We start from the raw sequence: 13,611 nt of genomic DNA on the forward strand, positions 1-13,611 counted from the left end.
CTTGAATTAAACGGCAAAGTATCGATCCTAAATTCTCAATATATTACAGATTGAATTTTCAAATGAGATTACTTAAAGTTAAGTTTCATAATTATCAACTACAATAAGTTTCGCTTTGATTTTTGTGTCTTTAATTTTATTCCTGTTAATGAAAGAGTGTACAAACCCTACATAAATATACATTAAATTATCTTTACTACCTAGGCAGCAAACATAGGAGCAAACGCTAAACTATGAAGATATAAAATCCGTATCTACCGCAGAAACCGTTCATAAACCAACAAGTACTTCGTTAAATGAAGCACTATATGCGGCGACTAAGTGAATGCTCTCGAAGACTTAGACTAATTTCGAAAAATTTCGCATTAAAGGTACGTTACGTAAAATTATGGTCGTATCATACAAATCATATACAGATAAAATTATAAGTCTATACAAGCAGCGGTTTGCAGAACACTTTTTATCCAGTCTAAATTCGAATTACTATAATTTGTGTGAACACTGTACAGTATTTCATAAATAAGCCAAACTCTTCAGTCTATTGATGATCTAGTAGAAGAAACGCAAAAATTAATTCATTACATCGGTCATTGAGCGTAAAATAGGTGTGTTGTAAACAAACATTAGGCAAACGTTAACATTACCCTGAAAACTGAAAATTGGGTTGTGAACCAAGATCGTTAACATTACCCTGCTGATCCTTATCAACATTTGTACAAACTTTAGATTTATCCGACTGCAAGGAAATGTTTGGCTGAAGTAAAAATGCCTTCGCACCGTCCATATTCCTATAATTAGCATATATCAAAGATCCAGCCCCTGCAAATAGTGTATGTAAATTTGCTTGTGTCAACGATTGGCAGATTGATGATAAATTGCAATTACCAGTAGAACGCTCAAATGAAAGTCCTATTGAATTTTCAGATGCTAAAGTACTTTCAATTTTTTTATTAGCGTCTACTCCAGTAATCCCACAATTTGCAATCTTGATTCCACGTTCTTCAACAACTACGGCATTTGAGTCATTAGGTAAGCTTGTTGACTTACAGTCAAGCAGTTCAATACAATCTTCAACAACTGATTTGAAAGTATTCGCTATCTCTGGTGTTTTAAAGCGTGCACATAACTGTTCCGGATTTCCAGTACCTTCAGAATAATCTGCGTGTGTATACCATACCCAACTCTTATTCGAGCCTAAACTTGGTCCTAAACGCATATCTTTACTAATATAATGATTAGCGCAAACTTTATGAATCTGATCGCGACGCATTATAATTCTAAATCGATTTTCTTCTACGGTATGCTTAAGAATCTTTATTTCGCCGACGCCCCTTTCTTTCCATTGCTTCGCTGTTTTATCGAATCGAAATAGTTTACATCGTTCTTTATATGTAATTTCTTCGTTTTCTTCTCCTGTAACTATAGTTACATCCTTCGACAAAGTAATAACCGGTTTAAAATCAACATCTGGTGTAAATTCTTCCGGATTCTCATTACCATCTTCGTTATCGTTATTTGATAGCGCTTTTGCAAAGAGAGGTTTACTAGCATTTGGAAATATAATACTCGATGGCTTATTCTCTGAAGTAGATATATCACTTGTAGTTTGAGCAGCTAATGACGCAAATGATGTTTTATGACTAGCATCTTGATTGAATTTAAACATATAATTTGTTTCAGGTATTTCTGATTTATCGTTATTCGCATTCTTTTCGACGCTATCGGATGATTGAGATGATAATGATGGGATCGATGTTACGTTATTATCGATTTTTTGATTAAATTTGAATAAAGATTTCGATTCAATTTTTTCAGGGTTTTGATCTCCAGTTGTTTTAATAGAATTTGAGATACTATCTTTATTAACGGTTTTTATAGAATTATGACTGATAGTTGTATTTTCCGGTAAAAAGAAAGTTTTCGGTAATTTTAAGTGTGTTGCTAAATTTACTTGCTTAGTATCTGGTAATATTTCTTTGGTTACGATTAACGCTTTGTCTGTCCCAAGTTTAATGTTAATGTTAGTAGATGATGGTTCCGCTATTTTTTCTGGACTTTCTGTAATTGCTTTAGCGTCGTTAGTTGTTAAATCGTCCTCAGATTTGTTATTTTTTTGATCGCTGTCTGAATTATCTATAGTAATTTCTGTATTGGGTATTTCTGTATCAAGTGTTTCGACACACTCTTCAAATACGGATTTGAAAGTATTCGCTATCTCTGGTGTTTTAAAGCGTGCACATAACTGTTCCGGATTTCCAGTACCTTCAGAATAATCTGCGTGTGTATACCATACCCAACTCTTATTCGAGCCTAAACTTGGTCCTAAACGCATATCTTTACTAATATAATGATTAGCGCAAACTTTATGAATCTGATCGCGACGCATTATAATTCTAAATCGATTTTCTTCTACGGTATGCTTAAGAATCTTTATTTCGCCGACGCCCCTTTCTTTCCATTGCTTCGCTGTTTTATCGAATCGAAATAGTTTACATCGTTCTTTATATGTAATTTCTTCGTTTTCTTCTCCTGTAACTATAGTTACATCCTTCGACAAAGTAATAACCGGTTTAAAATCAACATCTGGTGTAAATTCTTCCGGATTCTCATTACCATCTTCGTTATCGTTATTTGATAGTGCTTTTGCAAAGAGGGGTTTACTAGCATTTGGAAATATAAAATTCGATGACTTATTCTCCAAAGCAGATTCATCACTCGTAGTTTGAGCAGCCAGTGATGCAAATGATGTTTTATGACTAGCGTCTTGATTGAATTTAAATACGTAATTTGTATCAGTTTTGTCGCTAGATTCTTGTTCGGTGAGTACCGGACGACAAATTCATTAACGATGCAGAGGAGGCTGTAATAGTTTCTTCTTTATTTGAAATAAATGCAAATGGCATTTTAAGTTCTTTCTTAGCTTCATCAACAACTTTATGAGAATTTGAGCCATCAACTGTATCGGTGGTACATCCTTCAACATATTCTAAGTTACATTCTGCTAAAAAGAAGTTTCGTGGTAGCTTCAGACGAGTAGCCATTTGGATTTTATTTTTATCAGGTACTAATTCCTTAATAAAGATCAGTTGTGAATCGAATTTTTCTTCGATTTTTGGTGACTGAATAGGAATATTTCTTCCAGTTTCTGTAGAATTTACATCCTTAAAGCTAGGTAGATCTGCAACATCCGTCGCATTGCTGGCTATCTTATTATCAGCTTTCTCGAATTTAAATACGCCTAAAGACGCGTCCACTTTGTTGGCGTTAGCAACACCAATAGCATCAAAACTAAAGTTGTTTACAGATTTCGCGGCCGCATCTCGAAGGTTTGAATTTTGAATTTCAGAATTACTACATAAATTTGTATTACCGCCACTCTCAGAAGCGATCGCATCATTAGTATCTCTACTTTTCAACTTTACATCATTGCTGCTATCAGTACTTTTGGTACCAACATCGGCAGAGTCGGATGAATATGAATTACCTTTCGCCATATTTTCACTTTTACTATCCGGTTCTTGAATATCACAACCAATACTTTCCAGACAATTTTCGAATGCTGATTTGAATGTATTCGCTATCTCTGGTGTTTTAAAGCGTGCACATAACTGTTCCGGATTTCCAGTACCTTCAGAATAATCTGCGGGTGTATACCATACCCAACTCTTATTCGAGCCTAAACTTGGTTTTAAACGCATATCTTTACTAATATAATGATTAGCGCAAACTTTATGAATCTGATCGCGACGCATTATAATTCTAAATCGATTTTCTTCTACGGTATGCTTAAGAATCTTTATTTCGCCGACGCCCCTTTCTTTCCATTGCTTCGCTGTTTTATCGAATCGAAATAGTTTACATCGTTCTTTATATGTAATTTCTTCGTTTTCTTCTCCTGTAACTATAGTTACATCCTTCGACAAAGTAATAACCGGTTTAAAATCAACATCTGGTGTAAATTCTTCCGGATTCTCATTACCATCTTCGTTATCGTTATTTGATAGCGCTTTTGCAAAGAGAGGTTTACTAGCATTTGGAAATATAATACTCGATGGCTTATTCTCTGAAGTAGATATATCACTTGTAGTTTGAGCAGCTAATGACGCAAATGATGTTTTATGACTAGCATCTTGATTGAATTTAAACATATAATTTGTTTCAGGTATTTCTGATTTATCGTTATTCGCATTCTTTTCGACGCTATCGGATGATTGAGATGATAATGATGGGATCGATGTTACGTTATTATCGATTTTTTGATTAAATTTGAATAAAGATTTCGATTCAATTTTTTCAGGGTTTTGATCTCCAGTTGTTTTAATAGAATTTGAGATACTATCTTTATTAACGGTTTTTATAGAATTATGACTGATAGTTGTATTTTCCGGTAAAAAGAAAGTTTTCGGTAATTTTAAGTGTGTTGCTAAATTTACTTGCTTAGTATCTGGTAATATTTCTTTGGTTACGATTAACGCTTTGTCTGTCCCAAGTTTAATGTTAATGTTAGTAGACGATGGTTCCGCTATTTTTTCTGGACTTTCTGTAATTGCTTTAGCGTCGTTAGTCGTTAAATCGTCCTCAGATTTGTTATTTTTTTGATCGCTGTCTGAATTATCTATAGTAATTTCTGTATTGGATATTTCTGTATCAAGTGTTTCGACACACTCTTCAAATACGGATTTGAAAGTATTCGCTATCTCTGGTGTTTTAAAGCGTGCACATAACTGTTCCGGATTTCCAGTACCTTCAGAATAATCTGCGGGTGTATACCATACCCAACTCTTATTCGAGCCTAAACTTGGTCCTAAACGCATATCTTTACTAATATAATGATTAGCGCAAACTTTATGAATCTGATCGCGACGCATTATAATTCTAAATCGATTTTCTTCTACGGTATGCTTAAGAATCTTTATTTCGCCGACGCCCCTTTCTTTCCATTGCTTCGCTGTTTTATCGAATCGAAATAATTTACATCTATCACCATAAATCGCCTCTTCATCTTCTTCACCAGTAATAATATTAGCTACTTCCGGTAAAGTTACTACTGGTTTAAAATTAGTATCTGGCGTAAAGTCTTCAGGACTTTGCTCGTTACCTTCATCTTTATCAGTGGCAGATGAACTACGATCTTTATCTTTGCTGCCTCCCATTCTATCATGATCGCTCATAAATTTAAAGGAAAATTGTTGGGGCTGACTTTCAGGAACATTAGGTTTTAAAGGCATGGTAAAAGAAAATAACTGGCCAAAGCTATCTTTCTTTTCATTACTTTCATCTGTTGTTGACTCAAAAGTCATCGGTCTACTTTGTAAGCCGCTACTAAAGGTTGGGAAAGCTTCAATAGGCTGCTGCCTAAGCGAATTATTTTGGGGTGAAAGGTTGACTTGCGATGATACAAAGCTTTGCGGATTAGTAGAATCATTGGCTTTTGACCAAGGCTGAAATAAATTATAGTTTTCTTTCCATGTCCCTCTAATGTCATCAGCGTTACCATCCGAGGATGCTTCTGTACGTCCTGTGAATTGTGTAGGCGTTGATGTTTCTGTACGTCCAGTAAATTGTGTAGCCATTGATGTTTCTGTATGTCCTGTAAACTGTGTAGCCGTGGATATTTCTGTATGTCCTGTGAACTGTGTAGCGATATTCGGCCCAGTTGCAGCATCGTTTTCACTGCCTACTATGGTAGGGTCCCACGATAGTGGTGGTAAATTCTGGTTGGCAACATCAATGGTAGAATCCGATCTTTCGTTTCTATTGTAAACGCTTGCACTTACGATATCGCTGATACTAGACAGGTGGTCATTACCACTAGTTTTTGCAGCAACGCTAGAAGCAAAAGTTGGCAGTTTAGGAACGTCTATCGAATTACCGCTTTGTAATTCCTTAGAATCTCCAAAGTTTGATATCACGACGTTAGGATTCGAAGTATATGACATACGGAGTGGTGGAATATTTCGATCTTGTAAATATTCAGAATCTACCTTTGTTGCAATATCTGATGGCGATGAAGTAGAATTTACATTAGTTGGCAAATCCGAGCTCCATTTATTATTGTCTGAATCGAATTGCAATCCCGAAGTAGTATTAACCAAAGACGAATAATCGTGAGTTTGCCCTCTTGTAGTAACTGGCTTATTACTACGAATATCATCGACTACTTGGCCTTTGGGGAAAGTATCTGGTAAAAATCCGAACTTTGATTTCTGAGACAAATTTAGATCAGCAAGGACGTTTTGGGCGTTAAAGGAGCCAACAGTACGATGATCTTGCCCCTTACCAAATGGAACTCCATTAGAGTCCATAATATTTTTCATATATTCCAGTTCAGACTATAAAAAGTATTACAATTACAAGCAATTATTTTAAGCCTCTATCGGAGTACTTGATAAATTAAATTCAGCTCTAACTGTTGCAGCAGTAATTTTCCAAATACATATTAAAATTTAAAATTTATACCTCTAGCTTAGAAACTTTATCTTTATATTGCTCAATTTTTTGATCACGATGAAGGATCTCTTTCATAAGTTCCACTTTAAAATCTTTCGCAGTTTCGCTTTCCGAATCGTATGCAGATGTGAAGGAGAACTAAAATATTTATTTTAAATACCATTTCTTAAAGCAGGAAACTTGATAATGAAAATATATCATTACAGTTTTACATTATATACTATATTCTAAGCACAAAATACTAACTTCTTCATGGAAACTTAGTCCTCTAGGGTCATTTTCAGCCTCTATAATTTTACCTACATCGCGAAGAGCAAATTCACTGCTTTCATAATTCAACTCTCAACATACATGATGGCAAAATATTACCTTCATCATAACTTTTGTAAAGACTTAACATGTTATTGAGCTCTTTCTCCACCATCGTAAGATCTTCATTCGTCGACTCCTAGCAAATTACGCGTCACGTTAGAGGATAGTATCGTAGATGATACACAGATATTATAATTAATATAATCAATATGTACTCAGTATCTATTCCTACCTCTGTTACCTTCGATTTTTCTAGATAATTGTCTAGACATTGCTTTGCTTTTTCAAGAAGTGACAACTTGCTATCCCCATTATTTGAAGTTTGATTGAAGAACATATAGATGTACATCTAAATAAGGCATGAATGGAGCAAAATATTAATTATTTAATTTAACGATGAGAAAATCCACGATTTTTGTTAATAAATTGAAAAGCAACATAAATATTACTTGAAACTGATTCCATAAAGCTTCTGGTACGTCAAGCGACTCGTAATGGTTTAAAGCTTCTTCTACATGGCCACGCTGCACATTCAGCTCGGCTATTATCATTCTGCATTCGTAAATGGAAATATCTAGGGTAGAATCCTATCAAAATATAAGCAATATATTAAATACACATGTAAGATTACTATTACAGTATCACATAAGCTGCATGTAAAAGCGTATAGATATAGATAAGAAGACCTATTTATCAAGCAAATTGATCTAGAGTGACTCATACCGATAATATCTGGAATAGGTTATCTTCAAGAATTGATGGCTTACTATATGATGATATATATAATTTTAATTCCTAAAATAAATACGGGCAAAGTACGATACCATATTAGGTCAATGCACTTACTTGTATTGCTGATCGCAAGTGAGTTCTTTTAAGATAATTTCCCAATAAGTACAGCATCTTGAATGATAATTCTGTAAGAAAACAGAATAGGCCTAATCTAAATTGGACTCTCCATTATATTAGTATCACGATAAGTAACTATCTAATTACATTAAAATCTTGATTTATACTTGACAACGTTGGATGACTGCTTTTCATATCGTTAATCCAATCTTTTAACTAGCGAGTACAGTATGAAAGTTTAGTCATGGTGATATAGGAGCTCCCATTTATACGTAAAAATTTCGTTTTACAAACCCGTCTCCACGAAGCTCTAGCAAGTGGAACAATTAGCTCTAAATGAGGCGAGGAACCATTTTGAAGCCTAATTATTCTCAATCCCTCTTCGACAGCTTTCCAGTTAATATTGCGCCTTTTAAGCAATAAGTAGAACATTATAACAGGTCTGGTAGAGAATAATATCCAAGCAAAAACTATTACTTCAGTAATTCTCACAGAGACAATTTCCTATTTTAGGGAAATGCTATCTGTATATACCTATCTTTTCCGTCATATAGTAACAATATTTCATTCCACCAAATGTTTTGAGTAGAAGAAATAGTTACGATGCGAGATGAAGTTTCTTCCAATGATAACTTTGAATAACTTTTACTATATGCTAATAGGAACAGGAAAATCTAAACAATTGAGAAAATGGTACTGATTATGCATCATTTTCAGTTAACAATATAAAATAGTAGAAAGCAAACTTCGAAACACAAGCAACTTACCTGGATATCTTCTTGACTGATAATCCTCAGTTTGTGATACTGCGCTGGATGGATAGTAACCGCCAGTCTGCTAAATAAGGTGCAAGTAAAGACGGATACTGAAAGGCAAATAAATTAAAATAATTAAACCATCTTCATTTATCTTCATCACAATTGACAGATCTTACTGCTTTCTGAAGCTATATACCTGCATTCAGTAAATCTAATTCTGAGCAATGTGACAAAACCCAAGCGATTTTTTCTAAAGATCGCTCATTATACAAAGAATCTTAAAAAATAACGTAAATATTAAAGGATTACAAAGCTTTTTGAGATTAATGCAATGACCACAATCATTAACAATATCAATGCAGATGTATACTATGAACAGCTAAATACCGGAATAATTATCTATGCCGACGGCAAACAGTGAAATTTTGGTGTCAATTTTGGAAAAATCAGCATCTTTTAGAAAGAAGGACTAAATTGGTAGGAGAGTGTCATTAATAGATCTTAATAATTCGTAAATTCAAGAATAATTGCACAGTACTAACCGCCTTTCGGTTTACACGTGAACCAAATAATGTTTTCACAATGAAATATACTCCCTTGTAAAATATAGAGGACATATCTATTAATCAAAATAAGCCTATAATAATCGAAATATCGTTACTGTATTTACCTCATTTGTTGCAAAATCACGATAGTAATAGTCTAGTTCTTCCTTTGTTTGAAGTTGATTAAAAGCACTTAAAATAAGGCCTTATCAAGGAGTAGCAATGCAATAAATTTAAATATTAGTCATCACATATAAAATGGTATCAATCTTGCTAATAAGATTTCTACATACGTAGATTACAGATGCGATGGCGTTCAATGTTCGCCCAAGGAATATCAGTTGTAGAGGGACATCTTATAGTTGCTGTTTGTAAGAAACTTGTCAAAAAACAGGTATAGGCCGCCTTTTCAGCTTGCGGAAGCGCAAGTCCTCCCTAATGCCAAAATATAAAATTCGTATGACCCAAAATGAAGACAAAAGTTAACTTGAAGGTGATGTAAAAAGACGTACCGAAGTAGCTTTATATATGAGGAGTTCCGCGCATCGCCAGTAGTATTGTCCACGAAGTTCATTAAAACCAAGATTCCAAGTATTGGCATAACTACCATTAGTTCTTGACTTGTACCAATCCGCTTCAAACAATAAGGAATCGAATCTGAAATGAAAATGATCATTGAAGTGATGAGAGCAATATTACGTATAGCTAAGTATAGTATATGCACACTGTCAATATAAAGTACATATGATATTTAATCAAAATAGGAACAATTCTATTCATTCTAATACCCTTCTACTTCTAATTCTCTAACCTTAGCAATACAGAAGCAACCTCTTTCCAATTTGATTTATGCCTTATCATAGATTGTAATAAATTATTTATAGATAACATCATCCAGAATAAAGCATCCATGTAAGATTTTGAATCTTCTCCCTCAGCTAGCAAATGAAAATTGAATTAAGAAAATAGGCTCATCATCTCATAAGCTTATAAATTGGACAAAAAGTATCTAGAATAGTAACACTATCACTGAATTATCGCGAACCATCTCTGCTGTGAAAATTTATTTACCTGGTTTGCCTAAGCTTTCCAGGTAATCCTACAATAGAAATTATGAGTTACTGAAGGTCAATGCAAAGTATTTCTATAAAACAATTATTATCAAGCATGCAAATTATAATAAATTATACGGTCAAGAACGAATGTTGCATCTTATACCTTTAACACACTAGTAACCACCCATTGCCACTCTAACATTTTCGTTACAGTCCAAGACACTTTTGTAGGATTAGTCACATAATCATAAGCTTCCCGAAGGCGGCCTATCAACATAGAAAAAGCACACATGTTGAAGAATGAATGAGCCAGGGGAACAAGTTAAAAATTACTTGAATTTTAAGAATTGTATCAGTTTTAAATACCTGTAACAACATAGTGTCGCATTAACTTAATGTGAAAACCGGCTTCATCGTCTGATGTGCTCTATTGAAATGTCAAAATGGAACATTTCCGTTATCAATCCATATCGTTATTAGAATTTATTTAAAGTTAATACCAATGGCTAACATAAAATCATTTATATCCATAAAAAAATCTGATTTCATTACCGCTGCTGTAATCAAAAATTTTTCTATATTTTCGGGATGTGTTTCCTTTATAGTCAATAATCTTTCCTAAAAGTAAAAATATGATCACACTTTATTTTAGTTTTTAATCTATAACCTATGGCGGCGTCATCTTCCCATTGGCTGACCTTTAATTTTAGAACCAACGGATGGTTTCGGCACCCCGAGGAGATTTTGTCAATCCAGTACTGGAGTAATTTTACTCAAAGTTAAAATCATTATCGGAATGTCAATCGTATATTATAATTTTACCTCTAAGTCATCCGCATCTGCCTTGTTAATTAATAACAATTGTCCAACTACAATATTAATAGACAATTAATTACGCATCATCAAAATTTCTTTCTTTACATGGAGGAGATATAATTTATTTTGAAATAGTATCAGTACCATAACACTTTAAAGAGAAATTAATCACTTACTGCTTAAGAGAGTCTCCTTATCTTTCGGATTTATCCGATGAGCTCTACAATTATAAAATATGTTAAAAGTATGCATATGAGTCATTGCCTTTGATCACATTATAACACGTTTAAAGTTCGGAATGCCTATGATTGAGGACGACTATCTATATACTTGGTAGCTTCAAATTGCAAACATACTGACTTGCTTTCAGCTTCGGAAACAATAATCAGAATAACGGAATCGCAACGACAGTATCACTCACCTAACATAACTATTCCACGCTTTATCTTTCATATCACGATGTTCTTGCAGTTTGCCCATAAATCGATGAGCGCTGTAAGCAGATATACATTGTTTTACAATCCATTTTCAGTCGATAAAAATTTATAGTATTACGTTGGTTTTAATACTACTCATACGTCAATTTTGCAGACAATGCTAGCCGAACGCGCTCAATTAAGTAAGTTGATGACCCTTATTGACTAATAGCTACTCTGCTTTTATGGTCCATCTTGAAATAGTTGTACAAAATACATGGTTGAGCACTTTACTAATTTATCAACCGGAACCATCAACAAATTACAAGAGTTCCAAAAAGTGGACATAAAGTGTATTTCCAATATACATGACGTACCGATAGTCTTCTTCATTTGACAGTATATAGCTTGATAAGTGTCTAAAAGATGGAAAAGCAAAACACAATTATTGATTTAGAATTCTTGAGCAAAAGTGACCTAACCGCAAGTATTGATTACAATCTCGATATCCAAAGAACATTAAAAGACAATCGTAAGTATTTACTAGTCAATTTATCTTTGTTTCTTAACAATCTCTACAAAGGGCCAAGCAAAGATTAAAGCAAACTACTGTAGTTGTAACATTTATAACTATCTTGAAAGGGCATCAGTATTAGTTCTTTATAAGGGCATGTTGATTTTTAGATTGTCGATGTAGCAATCCTGTATCATTGCATTTAGTGTTGCACTAAGGATCCGATTCTTTTAAGTTATGATGGTTGTTCTACTGTACTGTCAACATTACATAACACTTAACTATTGCTATCTAAAGAATATCAGCAGTTATATGAGGTAGCATTTTATTACAACAGTGATTAAAATCTTCATTGATGGTTGTTTATCTTAAGACTTTAGTGATAGTAGCTTCGTAAAGAATACCTTGTACAGATACATTGTAAAACGTTGTGTCCTGATATTCAATACCCACTTATAGTAAACACTTATAATATTATAACCATTGGTGGTATTTGACTTGCAGTTTTAAGGTGCAGTCGTTTAATTGAAATTATACGCATCCTTGTCTCGTATTTTATCAATACGCTACTGCTGTGGTAAGTCTTATATTATCGATGTCTGAAATGATCGTTTTGAGATTGCCTGCTACGCTATTGTGATGTAGAACCCTTCAAGCATCTACAACTAGACATGTACTCTTTCTAACAAAGTTGGTATACTGTTCGAAAATGGTCGCCTATTCAACATACTTTATTGCTCGAGAAGTATCGCCAACTTGATGACAGAGACGAGCAGCTGCAAGTCCATTCCGAGGCCTCTGTAATACAGACAATAACGGCATAATTCAATTATCATCATGACTTCAGAGAATCATCGAGTAGAAAGGATTAGTAATCAATAGTGATGTATTTAGAAAGGAGATTGTTGTCGTCTTTATGGTGATTTATAGCATGTTGTATCAAGATGAAGAATATCAACCACTCGCAGTACACTTGTACAGTATACGAAATAGTAATGTAACGTCGTGCAATCGATGGGCAATGGGTGGGGTGATAGCATAAGATAGAGTAAGATCGTGGCATGTCGATTTGTAAAGCAATTTTTTTATTCATTCCTAACGTATTCATCCATTAGCAAAGATATTGGTGATCGAGTCTGTCTTCCACTCATCGCTATATACTCGTATCGAGTCTATATATGCTATCGTCCAAGTACAATATGATCGTAGTGAAGATGCAGCCAGCCAAAGTAAAGGAAAGGGTTGACTACGAGCTCAACACGGTACAGTAGTCGATGAATGAGGCTGAACGACTTGAATTGGACATGCAAAAGTGGCATTGAACTCATGTTGAGTGTCTACGTTGCAATGAGGCAACAATAATACGTCAATCATCATCATGCCAAGCTACGATAACTATCAAGTTGACTAGACGAAAAGGAAAGCTTGCGTCGACATTGGATGGATGGTGGCGAGTCATAGGATCCATTTTTAGGCAGCTGCAAAGTGACTGCCATTCTCCGTGACTATCTGTTAAGATGAAGAAATTTTGTATCGCCATTTTTCACCGATGCACTCCCTGGTTCCAATTCCTTCAATCCGAATAGCATGATGGTATACTGTAAACGATTTGAACTTACATTTTGGCCAGGAGGATTATTCATGGCGTTGAGAATGCCGTTGAAATTGCCTCTATTCCATTGAGCGCTTTTCATTGCTGAAGGAGGGAAAGAATGTCAATACAGTCGACTGTACCGTGTTAATAAGTAGACTCTTTTCAAGATGGCGTTCTATAAGCAACCAGGGGCTTTCATTGAAACGGTGGTCATGATACAATACTGTACACTTGTAGACTGTACACTGTACAGTACAGTATTTCAAAAATTTTGCCCTTTCAAAAATATACAGTACAGTACA

At 34.4% G+C, this 13,611-nt stretch overlaps 2 protein-coding genes across 2 annotated transcripts; both read right to left on the reverse strand.

Annotated features, from left to right (window-relative positions):
- Positions 1–3,551: 3,551 nt before the first annotated feature.
- On the reverse strand, positions 3,552–3,965 carry TRIADDRAFT_17032 (uncharacterized protein; the record flags this gene model as incomplete). Its single annotated transcript, XM_002117809.1, has 1 exon — positions 3,552–3,965. A coding segment is annotated over one exon (414 nt), but the record flags the coding sequence as incomplete, so codon positions are not given.
- Positions 3,966–4,664: 699 nt separating this feature from the next.
- Positions 4,665–5,153, reverse strand: TRIADDRAFT_33115 (uncharacterized protein; the record flags this gene model as incomplete). Its single annotated transcript, XM_002117810.1, has 1 exon — positions 4,665–5,153. A coding segment is annotated over one exon (489 nt), but the record flags the coding sequence as incomplete, so codon positions are not given.
- Between the last annotated feature and the right edge of the window lie 8,458 nt (positions 5,154–13,611).

Source organism: Trichoplax adhaerens, genomic scaffold, assembly GCF_000150275.1.
Source record: "Trichoplax adhaerens TRIADscaffold_30 genomic scaffold, whole genome shotgun sequence".
In the NCBI taxonomy this organism is placed as follows: Eukaryota; Metazoa; Placozoa; class Uniplacotomia; order Trichoplacea; family Trichoplacidae; genus Trichoplax; species Trichoplax adhaerens.